Raw genomic sequence first — 16,798 nt, 5'->3', positions numbered from 1 at the left:
CAGGTGCTGCATTGACCATAATGCACTTTCAAACAGACCAACAGGAAAAGTGAAATCCAACTATATGTTTTAAAATATTTATAGTAGCTCTTTTAGTGGTGACAAAGAACTAGAAATTGAAGGGATGTCCATCAACTGGGGAATGGCTGAACAAGTTGTGGTATATGATTGTAATGGAATACTATTGTGCCATAACAAGATGATCCCCTAAAAAACTGGAATGCCTTATATGAAGTGCTGCAAAGTGAAGTGAGCAGAACCAGGAGAATGTTGTACACAGTAACTACACTAAAGTATGATAATCAACTGTGAAGGAATTAATTATTATGAACAAGGCAAGGATCCAAGATAACTACAAGAGATTTATGACCAAAAAAAGGATATCCACTGCCATAGAAGGAAAAAACAGAGTGCAAATGCAGATCGAAACACACCTTCCTTTCTTCATCTTATTTCCTCCATGAATTTTTCTCTATTGTAAGCAGTATGTGTCTTGTTCTAGAACATGAAAAGCATGGAAATATGTATTATATAGTAATATATGTACAATCTTTATCATACTGGCTGTCTCATTGAGGAGGGAGAGGGGCAAGAAGGAGAGAAAAAAGAATGAGATGCAGCTAATGTGAAAATTTATTTCTCTTAGATAAGCAAGTCAAGTAGAATTTATTACATATTTATCATAAATCATATGTATTATATTGCTGTTGTGTAATACATTTTGTTCTATTTTTTAAATGGTGACTTAAAAGTAAAGTTTTTTTCCCTATAGTTCTTTGAGACACCACCATCTTCATGATAGCAGCTTGGTTTTCTCTGATCCTTCAGAATAACTGATTGCAAACCTTGTCATTTATATATTTTGAGCTGTGGCTTTAATATATCTACTTATAAAATGTAATATCTTAATTAAAATTCTTCCTACTCTTTGTTGAATATAAAATACTACATTACTGGTGGGAGAAAAAAAACACCTAGCTAGATTTATGTAGTTAAATCTAATGTTTTAATTTCCTTAGGCAAAAGAAAACAAAGGAAGGTCAGTTAGGAGAGGAGGGAAGAGTAGAGGAAGCACTTGGAAAAGTCCCAGAAAGCATTTTATCAGGTTAAGGTTTACACAAAGAGATTCTCTAAATTGACTAAAAAATAAAAAAAAAAGTGTTTTATAAATTGTTGAAGTCATTTTCCTCCCCTGTAACAGCTAGTATGGTTGCATATCTCCTTTCCTTTTATCTGATCTCACAGTCACTTTGTCCCCTTTATGTTTTTCCGTCTCAAACTTCATATCCCTAAGTCCCCTGTAGATCAAAAAGGACAGTTCATAGCTAAAATAAAGTCTGATCCAGGATGATCTTGGGAGAGTATAGACACACTCAGGCACAATGATCAAACATTGTACCATTCATTAATAGCTACTTTTCTTCTTGGTTATTCCAGGATATTCTAACATGAAGTAATCTACCCATATCTCTGAGATATTATAATTTTTTTCTTACGCCCATTGTATCATACTGTACAGTATGCGAAAATCTTTTAATCAAAGCATCTTTTTTCCTTCTTAACTCCTTACTTTTCACTAATTTCAGTCACTGGATCTTAGTCAATTACTCATGGGAAAGCCCTTAAGAAAACACATACACACTAGTTAATCAAAATATTCACGATTTTTCTACCTAAGTCTAAATGATTATGTATCCTAAGTAGACTAGAGATGCAGCATGACATAGCTGGTGGAGAGCTGGCTGAGCTGGCCTCAAATCTAGGTAGCCCAAGACTTAAGTCTTATCTATGACACATAGAATCACTGTGATCCTGGGAAGCAAACTCTTAGGAATCGAGGCCAGAGGTGTCAAACAAGCAAGCAGCCTGCAAACACTCTCAAGTGCATCAAATCAAGTCTAATTGAGAAAGATTTAACAAAATGAATAAAAATACAATAAACTCTGTATAATACTAATATGTGATTTCTAAGGCAATATGTGGCCTAAATGGATCCTTAAGCATGGTTTGTTGTTATGGCTTTTCAGTTGTTTTCGGTTGTGTCCAATTTTTTGTGGTCCCATTTGGAGTTTTCTTGGCAAAGAGACTGGAGACATTTCCTTCTCCAGGTCATTTGACAGATGAGGAAACTGAGGCAAACATGTTAAGTGACTTGCCCAGATGCCACTGTAAGTGTCTGAGGCTAGATTTGAACTTGGGAAGGTAAGTTTTCCTGACTTTAGGACTAGCACTCCATCTGCCCCAATACACAATTTAGGCACATACAATAAACAAAACTTAGAGATGTACAGGTGCCATATGAAGTAGCTGGAAGCTACTCTGAGAGAAGAAAATATAGCAGCTAGGGCAACAGAAAAACCTTCCTTGAGGAGAATGGATTTGAACTGAGTTTTGAAGATCGCAGATATGAAGAGGAAAATATTCCACCATATGGGATAATCAACACAATGACACAGAGACGGGAGGATCACATGTGTGCAACACAGTAAGTAGGTAAATGTAGTGGAATTAGTGTGTGCATGGAAGGAACTGAAGCGCTAATCAAATCAACAAGAAATCAAGTGGTGAAAGAGCTTTAAATACTGGAGGAATTATATTGATCCTCGAAATAATACAGAGCTGTTGGAGTCTACTGAATTGGATTGTGACATGGTCAGATTCACACTTAGGGAAATCATTCTGGCAGATGATTGGGTGGAGGACAGGTTGGGTTGAAGAGAGACTAGAGATAAGGAAACCAATAAGAAAGCTATTTTGATGGTCCAGGTAAGAGACAGTGAGTGTGCTGGCTGTACAGGTAGGTAACATATTTGATATTGTGAGGATAGAAAAGGCAGGATTTGGAAACAGATAAAGCTAGAACAAAAAACAATAAACAATCCAGTTTGGTGACTGACTAAAATTTCTGAAGTAGAATATTATGAAATAAAGTTGGCAATGGTTTGGAAAATTCTGTTATGCAAGGATAAATTGAAGAAACTAAAGAAACATAACCTAAAAAAAAACAGAGAAGGCAAAATGAATACCTGCAAATAACCACAAGAATATAACATGGAAGAAGGGTTTAATTTACTCTGCTTGGCCTCAGAATTTAGAACAAGGAGTGGAGAATAGAAGTCAGAGAAAGGAAGATTATTCTTCATAATTAAAAAGACTTATCTCACAATTAAGAATTATCCAAAATTAAAACAGGCTCTCTTGAATATTCCATCACTAGAATTCTTTGGGTGGAGTTTAAATGAAACCTCAGTGTAGATGGGATTCATGATTTGTGCAGTCACTATACTCTATGACTTTTGAGGCCTCTGTAAAGCAATGGAATACCTAAGCTTTGAAACCGTGCCCTGCCATGTGTGGATAAGTCCTAGACAGACTTATATTTTAAAGGAATCCACTGATTCTATACTATATCAGACTGCCAAGGAGTACTTTCTAGAATTAGAAAAAAATAACAAATTAAGTTTGGAAGAATAAAAAGACTAGAATCTCAATGGAGATAATTAGAGGAAAGAGATAATTAAGGGGTAAATAACACTTCCAGACCTCAAATTGCATTATAAAGCATTATAAAACATTAAAACTAATTATATTGGTTAAAAATAGAAAAGTTAACACAAAGAAAACACTAGATATTCAATTCAACTCAATAATCCAGTGATTGATAAACCAGACAGCATGAATTACATAAAAACTCCCTATTTGTCAAGAACTGTTGGGAAAATTGAAAAATGATTTAGTGGGAATTAGGTTTACACTATCATGTTACATAATGCATTACAATAAGTTCAAATGGATACATAAATTGACTCTAAAAGATCATACAATTTTTAAAAATTAGAAGAAAATCAAATCAAATCAAGTACCTCTTATAGCTATGGCTAGGAGGAGAATTCTTAACTAAACAACAGATAGAGGAGATCCCAAAAGATGTTAGAGATCATTTGAATTAAAGAAATTGAAAGGCTTTTGTATACATCAAATTAATACAGCCAAAATGAAAAGGAAAATGGTCAATTGGGGAAAATCTTTATATCAACTGTCCCTGATACAGGTCTGTTATTCAAGCAAGATACATGTGGAATTAACACACACATATAAAGTTACATCCTATTTCTCAGTTAGTAAGTGATTTAAGGATATGAATAAATGATTTTCAAAGGGAATGCAAATAGGGAAGTGCAACACAAAACAATTCCAAAGTTTTATCTCCCACATAAAATTAACAAAGGTAACATAAGTCCAGAAAGTGTGGAATAGCGGCCAAAACAAAGAAACGAACAAACATCCTCATCATGATGTCCTAAAATGTCCATCCTTATATCTCCTTCAGATACATGACTAGAAAAGACAGAAAGGTCCCATATATGCCAAAACATTCACAGTAGCAGTTTTTGTGGTAGCAAAGAATTAGAAACAAAATAGATGTCCATCAAACAGGAGCAGTTAAACAAATTGTGGTATGCGAATATAATTGAATATTACTATCCAGTAAGAAATTATAAATATATAGACCTCAGGGAAACATGGGAAGACATATATAAACTGTTATTGAATATAAACAATATATTAAATGACTACAATGATGGCATTGCATAGAAGAACAGCAAAACAAAACTGGACGCTCTTTAAGATTAAACTTAGCTGATAAAACAAATCTTCCTCTCTTTGCTACAGAGTTAGGGGATTCTGGTTTGGAATATTGCACTCAGTTGACATGCTGGGTGGTTTATTGAATTACTCCTTTTCCTCTTTCTTTTAAAATTGCTGTTACAAGGGTGGGCTTGCAAGGTATAGGAGGGATATATTTGGAAATGAACACAGCAACAAAAGTATCAATAACATTAATTCTTTTTTAAAGTAAAGATCGGTTGGTGCCTATAATAATGACCCAGAGGCACTGCAAAGTCCTCAAGAGCCTTCTGAATCATCAGTGGAATCTGAAATTATTCTCAGTAGAGTTTTAGCATCAAGTGTACCTTACCATATGCCAGTTTTCAAAGAAATGTAGGGACTAACGCCCTTGCTTGACCACATTGGAGAGCAGAGAGCTCACTGTATATTGGTTACTATGGTTTCAGTTTACCCTTTTCTCTTTCATTCCAAATCATCCTGATCCGATTTTAATTTTTTGGTTGTCCTGCCTTCCTGAAGCCAAGTGTCAGACTTAATGTCCTTGCAGGTGATGATGAGAAGAAGAGAATGGAAAATGAGCAACTGGTGCAAAGTTCGGCCGCCATCTCACACTTTTTCCTTGTTAATACATCCAAGCTAGTAGGAGAACTTTTTGTAAGCTATTGGCTCCTAAAGACACATACTAATACTTTACATGATTGCACATGTAAAATCTCTATCAGATTGCTTACCATCTCAAGTGGGATGGGGAGGGAAATAAGGAGAGAGGAAGAGAATTTGGAACTCAAATTTTTAAAAAACATGAAAAAAAACCAAGATATATATTGAATTTACTAATATTGCCGAAAAACGAAAAGGGAAGTTAGAAGCATTAAGAAACAGAGAGCCAGGGAGCAGCTGGATAACTCAGTGGATTGAGAGCCAGGGCTAGAGACAGGAGGTCCCAGGTTCAAATCTGATCTCAGACACTTTCTAGCTGTGTGACCCTGGGCAAGTCACTTAACCTCCATTGCCTAGCCCTTACCTTGGAACCAATACACAGTGTTAATTCTAAGGGTGGAAGGTAAGGGAAGAAGGTGGGGGGGAGGGGTCAGAGCTATGCATTTTTCTTTCAATTGTTTTGTAAAAGTTTTACTTCTTCCACAGGTTTTTGTTTTTCAGGTTCTGATCAGAGCTGCCAGGCCTTTTGCATTAACTAGCTAGCAATGCTGTCTGTCATGTTTTAGTTGTGGCAAGAAAATATTTCATCAGAGATCCCTAGTCCTTTTCTTTAGCTTTACTAACCTTTAAAAGAAAATCAGAAAAAAATCAGATATATTCAAATTTTTGCTTAAATTATCAAGCAAATTTTGAAGGAAAAACCCTGATTATTAAAGCATGTGTTGGACAATGCAGCCTCTGAAATCCCTTTCAGCTTGGAGAATGTATGAAATATGTGTAACATCAGAAGCCCAGAGGGAAACAAAGACTAAGTAGGAGACAGAGCTGAGGCTAGGGTAAGCATGTTAGCTAGTTGCTTAGGGAACAGCAGGCAGTTGAGGCACAATGTGGAATGCTTTTTGATCTTTTTTTAAATAAATACATAACAAAAGACTCAGTACATAGAAGGATGGCTTCAAGTTCTGCCTCTGACAAATAACTGTGTAACCACGGGAAAATCTCCAAATCTTTCATCAGAGATGAGTGGTTCATCTAAACTGGGCTGATCTACAATGATCTTTTTTTTTTTTTTTTTTTTTTTTTTTTTATCCTGGGACTCCATTCTAGGAGCATAGGGCCACAACCAGTAGGCAATGGGTCACACAGTCGCTCAGAGTCACCCAGCTGGGAAGTGTCTGAGTCCGGATTTGAACCTAGGACCTTTCGTCTCTAGGCCTGGCTCTCAATCCACTGAGCTAGCCCAGCTGCCCCTACTTTAGGTTGCAGTTTCTTTAGCAGATGTAGCATCTACAATGATCTACATCCATGAAATGTCAGATCTAGACTATACATATACCCACACACATGTGCACATATATGGACGCACAAAGATTTTTAGATGCTAGGAAATTCTCATAGCATGTGAGTATAGACTGTTAAATCCAATGGTCTCATTTTATAGATGAGGAAGTTGGGCAGGATCACAAAACATTGTTTGGGGGAAGATTAGAACTCATTTCTTAAAAAAACACCCTTACCTTCCATCTTAGAATCAATACTCTGTATTGGTTCCAAGGCAGAAGAGTGGTAAGGGCTAGGCAATGGGGATTAAGTGACTTGCCCAGGGTCACTCAGTTAGGAAGTAGCTGAGGACAGATTTGAACCTAGGACCTCCCATCTCTAGTCTTGGCTCTCAATCCACTGAGCCACCCTGCTGACCCCCTAGGACTCATATTTTCCTGACTCCAAGTCCAACATTCTATCCATTGCACCACCAAATGCTTCCTCAAGGCACATGCTTTGAAGGAGAAGCCCAAAGCTGCCAATGGACATATGCACACATGGTTTGCAATCTTCTAACTTTGCCTGAGATATACAAACACCGTCCTAGTGCAGGTGGAAGGATATATAAAAGGCCAACAGCAACACAGCTGTGTAGACAATATGCCATGTAAATAGATTCGTACTTGCTCAAGAATATTTATTTTATTATTTATACTAGATTCAGCAACGTAAAGACTGCAGCTTTGCCTTGAGTTCAAGAATATCTGAGTGAAGTTATCCCCTTCTCCAGAAAATAGGAAAGTTTTATTCAAATCAATGCAAATCCTTCCAATTCCACAAATGCTTATGATTATTCATCTGACCTATGGGGAAGAAATTGTCATTGTTTAGTTTTTTAGTCATGTCTGACTCTTCAAGACCCCATTTGGGTTTTTTCAGGCAAAGATACTGGAATGTTTGCCATTTTCTTTTCTAGGTCATTTGACAGATGAGGAAACTAAGTCAAACAGGATTAAATGGCTTGCCCAAGGTCACTTAGCTTAGTAATTTGAACTCAGTTCCCCCTGATTCCAGGGCTAGTACTCTATCCACTATACCACCTAGATATTCAGTACTGCTGTTCCAGAGGTTCAGTAGTCTGTTGATTGAGATCGGGCCAAAGCTACATAGATGTAAGCCACTGTTTTATGACTAAAATCTTACCAGATGGCTAGATTTAATAATAAGGGGCTTAGAAATTTTAATGAAACATAAAACTACATAGCATTAAAGCTGAAAGGGATTTTAGATGTTATCTACTTTAACTCTCTCGATTTACAGAAAAGGAAACTGAGGCCCACTGAGGCAAAGGAACTTCTTCATCACAAAGCTAGTCAGCAGATGGAATTTGAACCAAATCCGGATCTTCTGATTCCAAGTCTGGTGTTGTTTTCCCACTAATATACACTGTCTTTAGTTTTAAGAACTCCTTGACTTGATTCTCCTTGTTATGTGGTAGGTAGTAAAGTTGTTTAGGTTTACACAGGTGCAGAAGGAAAGTTTCCTTTCACCACTTCAATGGCCCTACAAACAAGGACAAAAGCATCTTTATAAAGTGGCTATGGAGGATGTCTTACATAACCACTGTTAAAGAATCCATGATGAAATTACTCTAAGCCTCTGTGGGCTTGAGTAACTTTCTTAGGGTGAATAAATAGTCTTGTGAATCCACAAGCCAAAACATATGAAGTCATCATTTTCCAATCACCTTACAATTTCAGAATCCTCCATAATGTCTCTCTTGGCCATGCCTTCTCATTGCCATCTGGTCCTTCATCCAAGTCATTTTAGTGATTCTTCCTTCACAGTATCTTTTCCACTCATCATCTTTTTATTTCTGCCATTTTCTTTTCCACTGCCACCACTGAAACACAAGTCCTTATTATGTCTCTTCTAGACTGTCTCAGAGTCTTCTAACTGGCTTCTCTACCTCTCCAAAACAAGATGCTATGGTGTAGTGGAAAGAATTCTGGCTAGAATGTAAAAACCTGTATAAACGGTAACTGAAGCATTGTGGGACGATCAAATGTGATTGACTCTGCTACTAAAAAGCAACGCAATGATCCAGGACAATCCTAAGGAACTTATGAGAGAAAAAGCTATCCACACCAGAGAAAGAACTGTGGGAGTAGAAACACTGAAGAAAATATATGATTTAACACTTGTTTATATGGGTATATGATTTAGAGTTTTGGTTTTAAAAGTTGATTCTATTACAAAAATAAATAATATGGAAATAGAATTTGAGTGACAATGTATGTATAACCCAGTGAAATTGCTTGTCTACTCTGGAAGGGAGGAAGAAAGATAGGAGGAAGGCAAGAAGAATCATGTAACCATGGAAATCAATTAAAAAATAAAAAATAAAATATGTTGAAAAAAGATTTTTTAACTTAAAAAATGTAAAAACCTGAGTTTGATCTTGGCTCTGATTTTTGTTGTGACCTTTAACCTTCATAAAACTCAGTTTCCTCACCTGTAAAACTGGGATAAAAATACTCATTTTACCACAGGGCTGTTGATGTTTAATTATTTCAGTCATGTCTGACTCTTCTTGAATCCATTTGAAGTTTTCTAGGCAAAGATACTAGAATGGGTTACCATTTGCTTTTCCAGTTCCAGAGGTAAACAGGGTTAAGTGATTTGCCCAAGGTCACCTAGCTAGGAAGTGTCTAAAGTGGAATTTGAACTCTGGAAGATGAGTCTTCCTGACTCCAGACCTAGCATTCTATCTGCTTCAACACCTAGTGGTAAGGTTCAAATGAGAAAATAATCATAAAACACCACCATAATGCTAAATAGAATTTTTTTTTTAATTAAAAAACCAGCCTAGACCCTACTTCTGTCTTTGCTATTATAGAGACATCTCCTTAACCAGGACTTTAATATCATTACATTCATGATCACTTGTTGAGTTCCTACTGTATGTAGAGCACCATTATCAAAATTGCCTTTGCCCATCTAATCATTCATTCATCAACAATTTTGTGATCAAGAAAAACCTCAAAGAATGTAAGTGATTTGTCCAAGATCCTACTAGGTGCAACAAGTTTTTTGACACTAAGACCAGTGCACTCTCTACTAGACCACACTCTCTAAGAAAAGATTTACAGGGCACACAATTACCGTCTTCAAAATTTCAAAAGGGTCAAGGTATAGGTAAGGAATTAGATTTGTTTTATTTGGTCCCAGAAGGCAAAAGTAGGAGCCAGAAAGACAGATTTCAGTTTGACATAAGGAAACATTGTCTGATAATTTGTGTTATCTAAAAGAAGCATAGGATCAGGGGTGTCTTCTGGAGACAGTTGATACTGGCTTTTAGAAGCTGATTATTAAATTTTCAGTGTAAACATTTATATTTTGCAAATCTGAAAATGATACAAATCAGGGATAGATTTATTGTTTTGTTGATCACCTAGACCAGTGGTTGCCAAACTTTTTTGGCCTACCGCCCCCTTTCCAGAAAAAATATTACTTAGCACCCCCTGGAAATTATGAAACTATTTATTGAACACAGAATAGAATGTAATACAAAAAAAAGTGTGGCCATCACCACCCTCCTGGATCGCTGCAGCACCCACCAGGGGGCAGTGGCACCCACTTTGGGAATCATTGACCTAAACTTAAGAAAGTAAAAGAGAAAATGATAATAACACAGATTAAACTTAAAAATGATTCATGTAAGGACAACTAGGAAGCATAGTGGATAAAGTGCCAGGCCTGGAGTTAGGAGAACCTGGGTTCAAATTTGGCCTCAGACTTCCCTAGCTGTGTGACTTTGGGCAAGTTACTTAACCCCTTGCTCTTCTATCTTTCTTTTTAACCATTACCTTCTGTCTTAGTATCTGTTGCCTTCTGTCTTAGACAGAAGAGCAGCAAGGGCTAGGGAGTGAGGGTTAAGTGACTTTCTCAGGGTCACACAGTTAAGAAGTGTCAGAGGCCAAATTTGAACCCAGGACCTCACAAATCCAAGCCTGACTCTCTATCCACTGTGCTTCCTAGTTGTCCTGCTTGTCCTTCTAGCTTAGAGTTGTTGATAAAATAAAAAGTAAAGGTTTAAAAAAAAATAATAATGTTAAAAGTGTATCATGTATACCTTTTTTCCCCAGAGGAAAAACAGCTAAACATTTACGAGGATACCTCCTGAATGGGATCCTTCATAAGATGAAGATTTCATCAGCTTAGCATTATAGAAACAAAGATTCAGAGCTGGAAGAGACCTTACAAGCCATCAGGTTGATATGAGAAAGATTGATTCTGTATCATTTTTTAATTGATCTTATTTACAGATAATTGGTTTTGTCCTATAACTGTTTAAGGCATGGTTTTCTCAACTTAGTTCAGAATTCAGCTGACCTGTAATGAGTTTAGTTCAGAAATCCTGTCCTCTTAGAAATCACCATTTCATTATTGCCTTAAAGAATTCTGTCCACCTTAGTGGACCCTAAAGAGTGTGGTGCAGTATTTATCTACATACCTACCACTGAGCTATCCTTCAAGGATGTCTGATCTGCTATCCCAAGAAGTATTATGGACCATTCTCTGGCAGGTAAACTAAAACAACGAATACTTCTTAGTCTAAAGCAGGAAAGAGGGGTCATTGCTAGCCTCTCATTATCAGACTTCCCACCAAATCGTGCAGCCCTCAACCTCATTTTGGTTATCAGGATCCTATTTTGCTCATATTTGAATCCCTGCATACCCCCATGATGTCACCTTCTCCAATCTGTTCTTTGCTCTGTATTCCCCCAGATCTATTTTTTAAGAACTATCCCCCATTCAGGATCTTAGCTTCCTGAAAAAGTTGAGATCCTATTTATAGATAGATTTGTACTTTAGCAATAAATCAATAGTGCTCAGAACTTTATGCCTCAGTTTACTTTATTTTAATGGTGACAAGGTCAAACCCCCTCATTTTACATATGGGAAAACTGAGCCATGGTGAGTTTAAGTACGTAGCCCAAGGTCATATAGCTAGAGTCTGAGATAGGATTTGAAATGGATTTCTTTTGCAGTGGCATTGTAAAGTTCATCATTCATTTGCTCCTGTCATTGTCCTAATAATGTATCTTGAGTGGCCTAGTGGTAGCCATACTCCGCTATGCCTCTTCACAGGTGCTTTTCCCTTCCACCATAATGGGACAAGGACACAGAAGCAAATGGGCTCTCAGGGGCACACAGTTCTATATACCACATCAGAGTCTACAAAGAGCTTTCCTCATGGCCACTCAGAAATGCGGGGATTATTATTGTTTATTTTATTGATGAAGAAATTGAGGCACAAAGAGTCTAAATGACTTGTCCAGGATAACATAGTATTTTTTAAAAAAAAACTTTACCCTTCATATTGAAATCAATACTGGGTATTGGTTCTAAGATAAAAGAGTGGTAAGGGCTAGGCAATGGGGGTTAAGTATACAGCTAGAACATGTCTGAGGTTATATCTGAACCCAAGACTTCCCATCTCTGAGCCTGGCTCTCAATCCACTGAGCCACCTAGCTGGCCCCCATAGTAATTGTTAAAGCCAGGACTCAAACCCAGGGCTCCTGGCTCCACAACCAAAGCTGTTTTCATTGTATCTTACTGCCTTGTCATAGTTCCAGAAACTGGCTATATGAAACAAACTTGACGAGTCTTTAAAAAAAACATACCTGTGAAAGATACACATGTTTCAAGGAAAATCTATTGATTATATAGGGTAGAAAACACAAGGAGGGTTTCATTGAATAATGATAATGATGATTGATGATGACAGCACTCTGTGGCTTGCAAGTAAGATTTGGCTTGAAACTCTTAAAGCTGTCATCTAGAAAACCTCTTAAGAGAGGAAATATAGATGGGAGGTGAGAAGGACACTGAATGGATATAAAACATTCCCTTCCCAACTGACTAAACTAAAGATGAGGTTGTTGGACAGCCTTAGTTCTGCCAAAGAGCTTCTTAGTTGGAAGTTTGGACCTCATTCCACAAAAGCTAGAGCTGCATCCTAGCCCAAACCCTCACTCATGGCACAGAGGAGGGTGGTGCCAAGCCTGAGATTAAAGGTAAGGAAGAAAAGAGATATTAATAAAACATTTTCATGTCCAGATGATGAAATCATGTTGTGAAAATATTGGAGAGTTAGGATCAGGACATAATTTGGTCTCCATTATATTAATATTCATTAAATTGGATTTCAATTTATAACAATGCCAAGATTCCTAGAAATTTATGCTACATTTTGTCCTGGAAGTCTTCCAAGAAGGACAACAGATAGGGCAGACAATTCCTCAAATAGTATCTTGAATGGATCAGAAACTCCTTCCCACCTATTTCCTCCCTGTTCCCTCTTCCAGATTAAGCCATGTATTCTTGTTCTTCAGCTTTCAGCCCATGCACTGCTGACATGAATATGATATCTTTTACCTCAAAAAGTTAATGTTTCATTGTTTATTGTATATTATCAACCAGTTATTCCTACTTTTTGGATTTGTACATCAATAAAGTTTGTACAACTTCCTTTTCCTCTTCCTCCCCAAAAAATCAATGTCCTAAAATACTTATTGTAGAGTTCCAACTTATTTAAGATGCAGTCACATCCACTAAAATGGAGAATTTCAGAATTGGAAGGAACCGTAGGAGTTATTGAGTCCAACCTCAACCTAAGCAAGAAACTCCCCTATTAATATCTATTCCCAACAAGTGGCCCTCTGGTCTATACTAGAAGACTTTCAGTGACAGACCAATGGAGATGAAGTCAGGAAGGCCCGAGTTCAGATTTGACCTCATATTCTTACTAGTCATATGACCCTGGGCAAGTCACTTAAGCTATATATGCCTCAGTTTCCTTGTCTAGAAAATGGGGATGACAATAATAACACCAGCCCTCCAAGATTACTGTAAGGATCAAACAAGATAGTATTTGTAAAGCTTTTAAATGCAATGTAAAAATGAGCTTCCATTATCTCCAAAGGCCCCTAACATCAGTTTGGTGGACAGCTCCAATTGTTTGGTTTTTTTTTAAGTCTGAAACTAAAATTTGCCCTCTTTGTTTCTGTTCATTGTTTAATGGCTCTTCCACATGACAACCCTTCAGTCATTCAAAGATCTTGGCTGTGTGTCTTGCTTTCCTCCCAAACAATTTTTCTCTTTTCCAAGCAAAATTCTTAGTTCCTTCCCAACCAGTCTTCCTATGGCATGGCTTCAATTCCCCTCATCATCCAAGTCACCTTCTTCTACATGAGCTCCAACTGGTCAACATACCTTTCAACCACAATGCCCCATCTAACTACTTTGTAGAGAAAAAACTTGCTATAACACCCACTGTATAATATAAATATTGATTCCATCCTCACATTTCAGCAGCATAAATTATTTCCATTACATTTTATAATTTTAAAAAGGCTTGAAATAGGATCACATCCCTCAAGTGACACACAACAAAGCCAGGGACAAAAAGGCAAATCCTAGGAACAGGAGAAAAGCCTGAATGATTCTTTTATCAGTACCAGTATTAATTATGACACGCATTTATATAATCTTTAAAGATTTCAAAACATTTCATGTACACTACCTCACTCAATCCTTACAACTTAGCATGGTAGGATAGTGAGTACAAGTATTATCCATTCCCCTTTTAAAGAAAAAGAAATTGACGCTCAAAGAGGTGAGATGACTTGACTAAGGTCACACAGCAGGTAAGTGGTTACACATAACTCAAATCCAGGTGTTCTGGCTCCTATTGAACCAAAGTGCTACCATATCAGTCTACCTTCTAGAAGTGTTGGGATGAACAAAAGATCATCAATCATCAATCATCTTGCATACTCCCTTGAAAATAGTCATCCTTCTTCTCTGAACCTCTGGTAACAGCATAGTCCTGGACACAGAGCAGGTGCTGAATATTTTTCTACTGGTTAATAAATAAGTGAACAAAACAAGGTAAATAAGAGTTTCCCCATCAGTTTGGCCTGTCTTGCCTGCAGGCCAACTGGTCTGAGGAAAAGAAAACACAGACATATCATTCCATATCGACTCGCATGAATTTACTTACCTATGGTGGACACCACAGTGCCTACAAAATAGAAAGCACCAGTAAAGTCCCACCGAGGCCGGCTGTCACCAATTCGGATTCCAGCAGCTGTGGCCTCCTCATATTCCCGGAGAAAACCTCGAATCTCATCCAGGCTCAGATTATGGTTCAGGCTAAAATTTAGTAACTTCTCCTCCCACTGCTCCTTTGCCTTGCACTCCTGAGCTCTCTCAATTGCAGAGAAGACAGCTGCCCCACACACCATGTACAGGACAATCAAGGCAGCCAGGAGCAAGAACCTGGCATTGTCTTGGTTCAGGTGCCCAGCACTCCAACAGCAGCAGCACCCTTGACATCCCATGGCTGGTAATGTCCCTAAGGAAATGATGTCCAACCTGGTCCTCTCCAACCCACTGTGGTGTCAGGAAGGGGCTGGGGAGGGAGATAACTGACACAGAAAGGATGGGCAGCCAAATGATTGGAAAGAATTTGTTTTTATAGTGTGAGATGATGGGACCCCTTACAATAATCTTGGTCACAACTGGGATTCCTGGCACTACCCATAGTAGTCACTTTCCAAGAAATGTGGGTTTTTTTCCCTCAGATGGGTGGCTTAGCCCTACAAATTGAGGGTACCTTTGTATCTTAGGAAGAAAGACAGAAGCAGTCCTGACCTTCTTCTTACCCCACCAGATGTCTTCCAAAGACCAACATGCTGCATGCAGTTCTTGGCTATTTATTGCCTCCTCCCCAAGCTGGTTTGTTCCTTGCTGCCCAGTTTCAGATCCTCCTTCTCTCTCCTCCCCAGTTTCACTGTTCGCAATATTTTTGGTTCTTAGTGACAAGGGCTGGGGAGGAGATACTTGTTTCCAAGTGGCCAAAGAGAAACCTCAATCTTCTTGAATCTCCAAAAGTCTAATCCTCTGCAGGCTAAAGTTTAGGCTCACTCTTTCCTCCCAGACTTGAAATTCTTACCCAGCAGTATCTTCTGTATAATAACTGGTTGATCTGGGCTCTAAACTCCCTTCCAGATCCAAGCATTTATGACTCCAGATTCTGATGTCCCTTGCATAGGATCCCAATGGATTCAACCATTCTTTCAGCACCACAGAATCCCAACTGACTTTTCCTCCGCTCAGATCTCAGATTTTTGGAACTCTCTGCACCAGTAGAAATAATGGTTTGGAGCTATCCGATCTCTCTTCCATGGCCCGGAAACTCGAGGGGCTGAGGTCCCCGAAGGTAGACAGCAGGGGAGAAAAATAAATAAATCCTAGTTTAGTGCCTGGTGATCCACCACCGACAACGAAAAGCAGAGACTGGGAATCTAGAGGAGGTCTAGAACTAGAAAATATTTTTACCTAATACCCAGAAGCCAAATAAGCAGGATTTGGGGGGTGGGGGGGGGGAGGAGAGGAAAGGAGGAGAGGAAAGAAAATAAAGAAGAAGGGCGAGAAAGGTTTCTTATGAAAAAGCCTATGGGAGACAACCTTATATCCTGCTTTCTCGTCCATTCCAGGGAGCCAGTAAAAAAAGTCGCGACCCCCTAGTCCTCAGTCCTCCTCTTACCTCCTCCCACTGCCGGGGAGCTCTCTAAAAAGGTTAGGAAAGCATCCCGGCGGGGCGAGTCAAAGCGCCATTCCCATCCTGAGGGAGAACCAGGGAGAACCCCGGACCCTCCTTTATTTTATCGTGATCTGAGCTAGATTTAAGTTTTTCTTCAGTCATGCTTTATCTTTTTCCTTCGCCTAGACAAGAAGACTGAGGAAGGGTCTTCCACAGGGCCTACCCCCCTTCCATCCTCTCCGGGGTTACCGCGGAGTCCCAGTTTCGTCCTCACCTACCCCAGTGCTCCGGGCTTCTTTCCCTGGTCCCTGGATGCACTCCAAGCGGCTGGAAGCAGCAGCTAGCTGAGCCGCGGATCTTGCTCTCTTCTGAGGCCGCCCCGTCGAGGACTGGCCCCTCTAGCCTGCTCCGACTCCCCCACTTCCAGATCCTTGCCAAGAGCCCCCTTGGTTCAGTTACCGAGAGGCAGGTCCCACCTTCTCCCTTCTGCAACTCCGCCTCTGCCCGCGCGCATGGAAATGCAACAGGTGGAGACCCGTGGTCAGTATGTCCCCCTAGTCCCTCCGTGGGAGGAGGCTGCCGAGACCCCGCCCCGTCCAGCTGGTCCTCTTCTCCCTGCTCACCTC

At 38.9% G+C, this 16,798-nt stretch overlaps 1 protein-coding gene across 1 annotated transcript in view; it reads right to left on the bottom strand.

Annotated features, from left to right (window-relative positions):
• Positions 1-14,967, bottom strand: part of KCNK13 (potassium two pore domain channel subfamily K member 13) — a 404,887-nt gene extending 389,920 nt beyond the window's left edge. The window contains exon 1 of the mRNA XM_044665000.1: positions 14,628-14,967. Within this exon, the coding sequence (XP_044520935.1) occupies positions 14,628-14,967 (340 nt within the window). The remainder of the gene's footprint in view (positions 1-14,627) is intronic.
• Between the last annotated feature and the right edge of the window lie 1,831 nt (positions 14,968-16,798).

The sequence above is a fragment of the Gracilinanus agilis genome, chromosome 2 (genome assembly GCF_016433145.1).
Source record: "Gracilinanus agilis isolate LMUSP501 chromosome 2, AgileGrace, whole genome shotgun sequence".
NCBI lineage: Eukaryota > Metazoa > Chordata > Mammalia > Didelphimorphia > Didelphidae > Gracilinanus > Gracilinanus agilis.
Note: the sequence above shows the minus strand (reverse complement) of the source record. Positions and strands in the feature narration are given on the sequence as shown.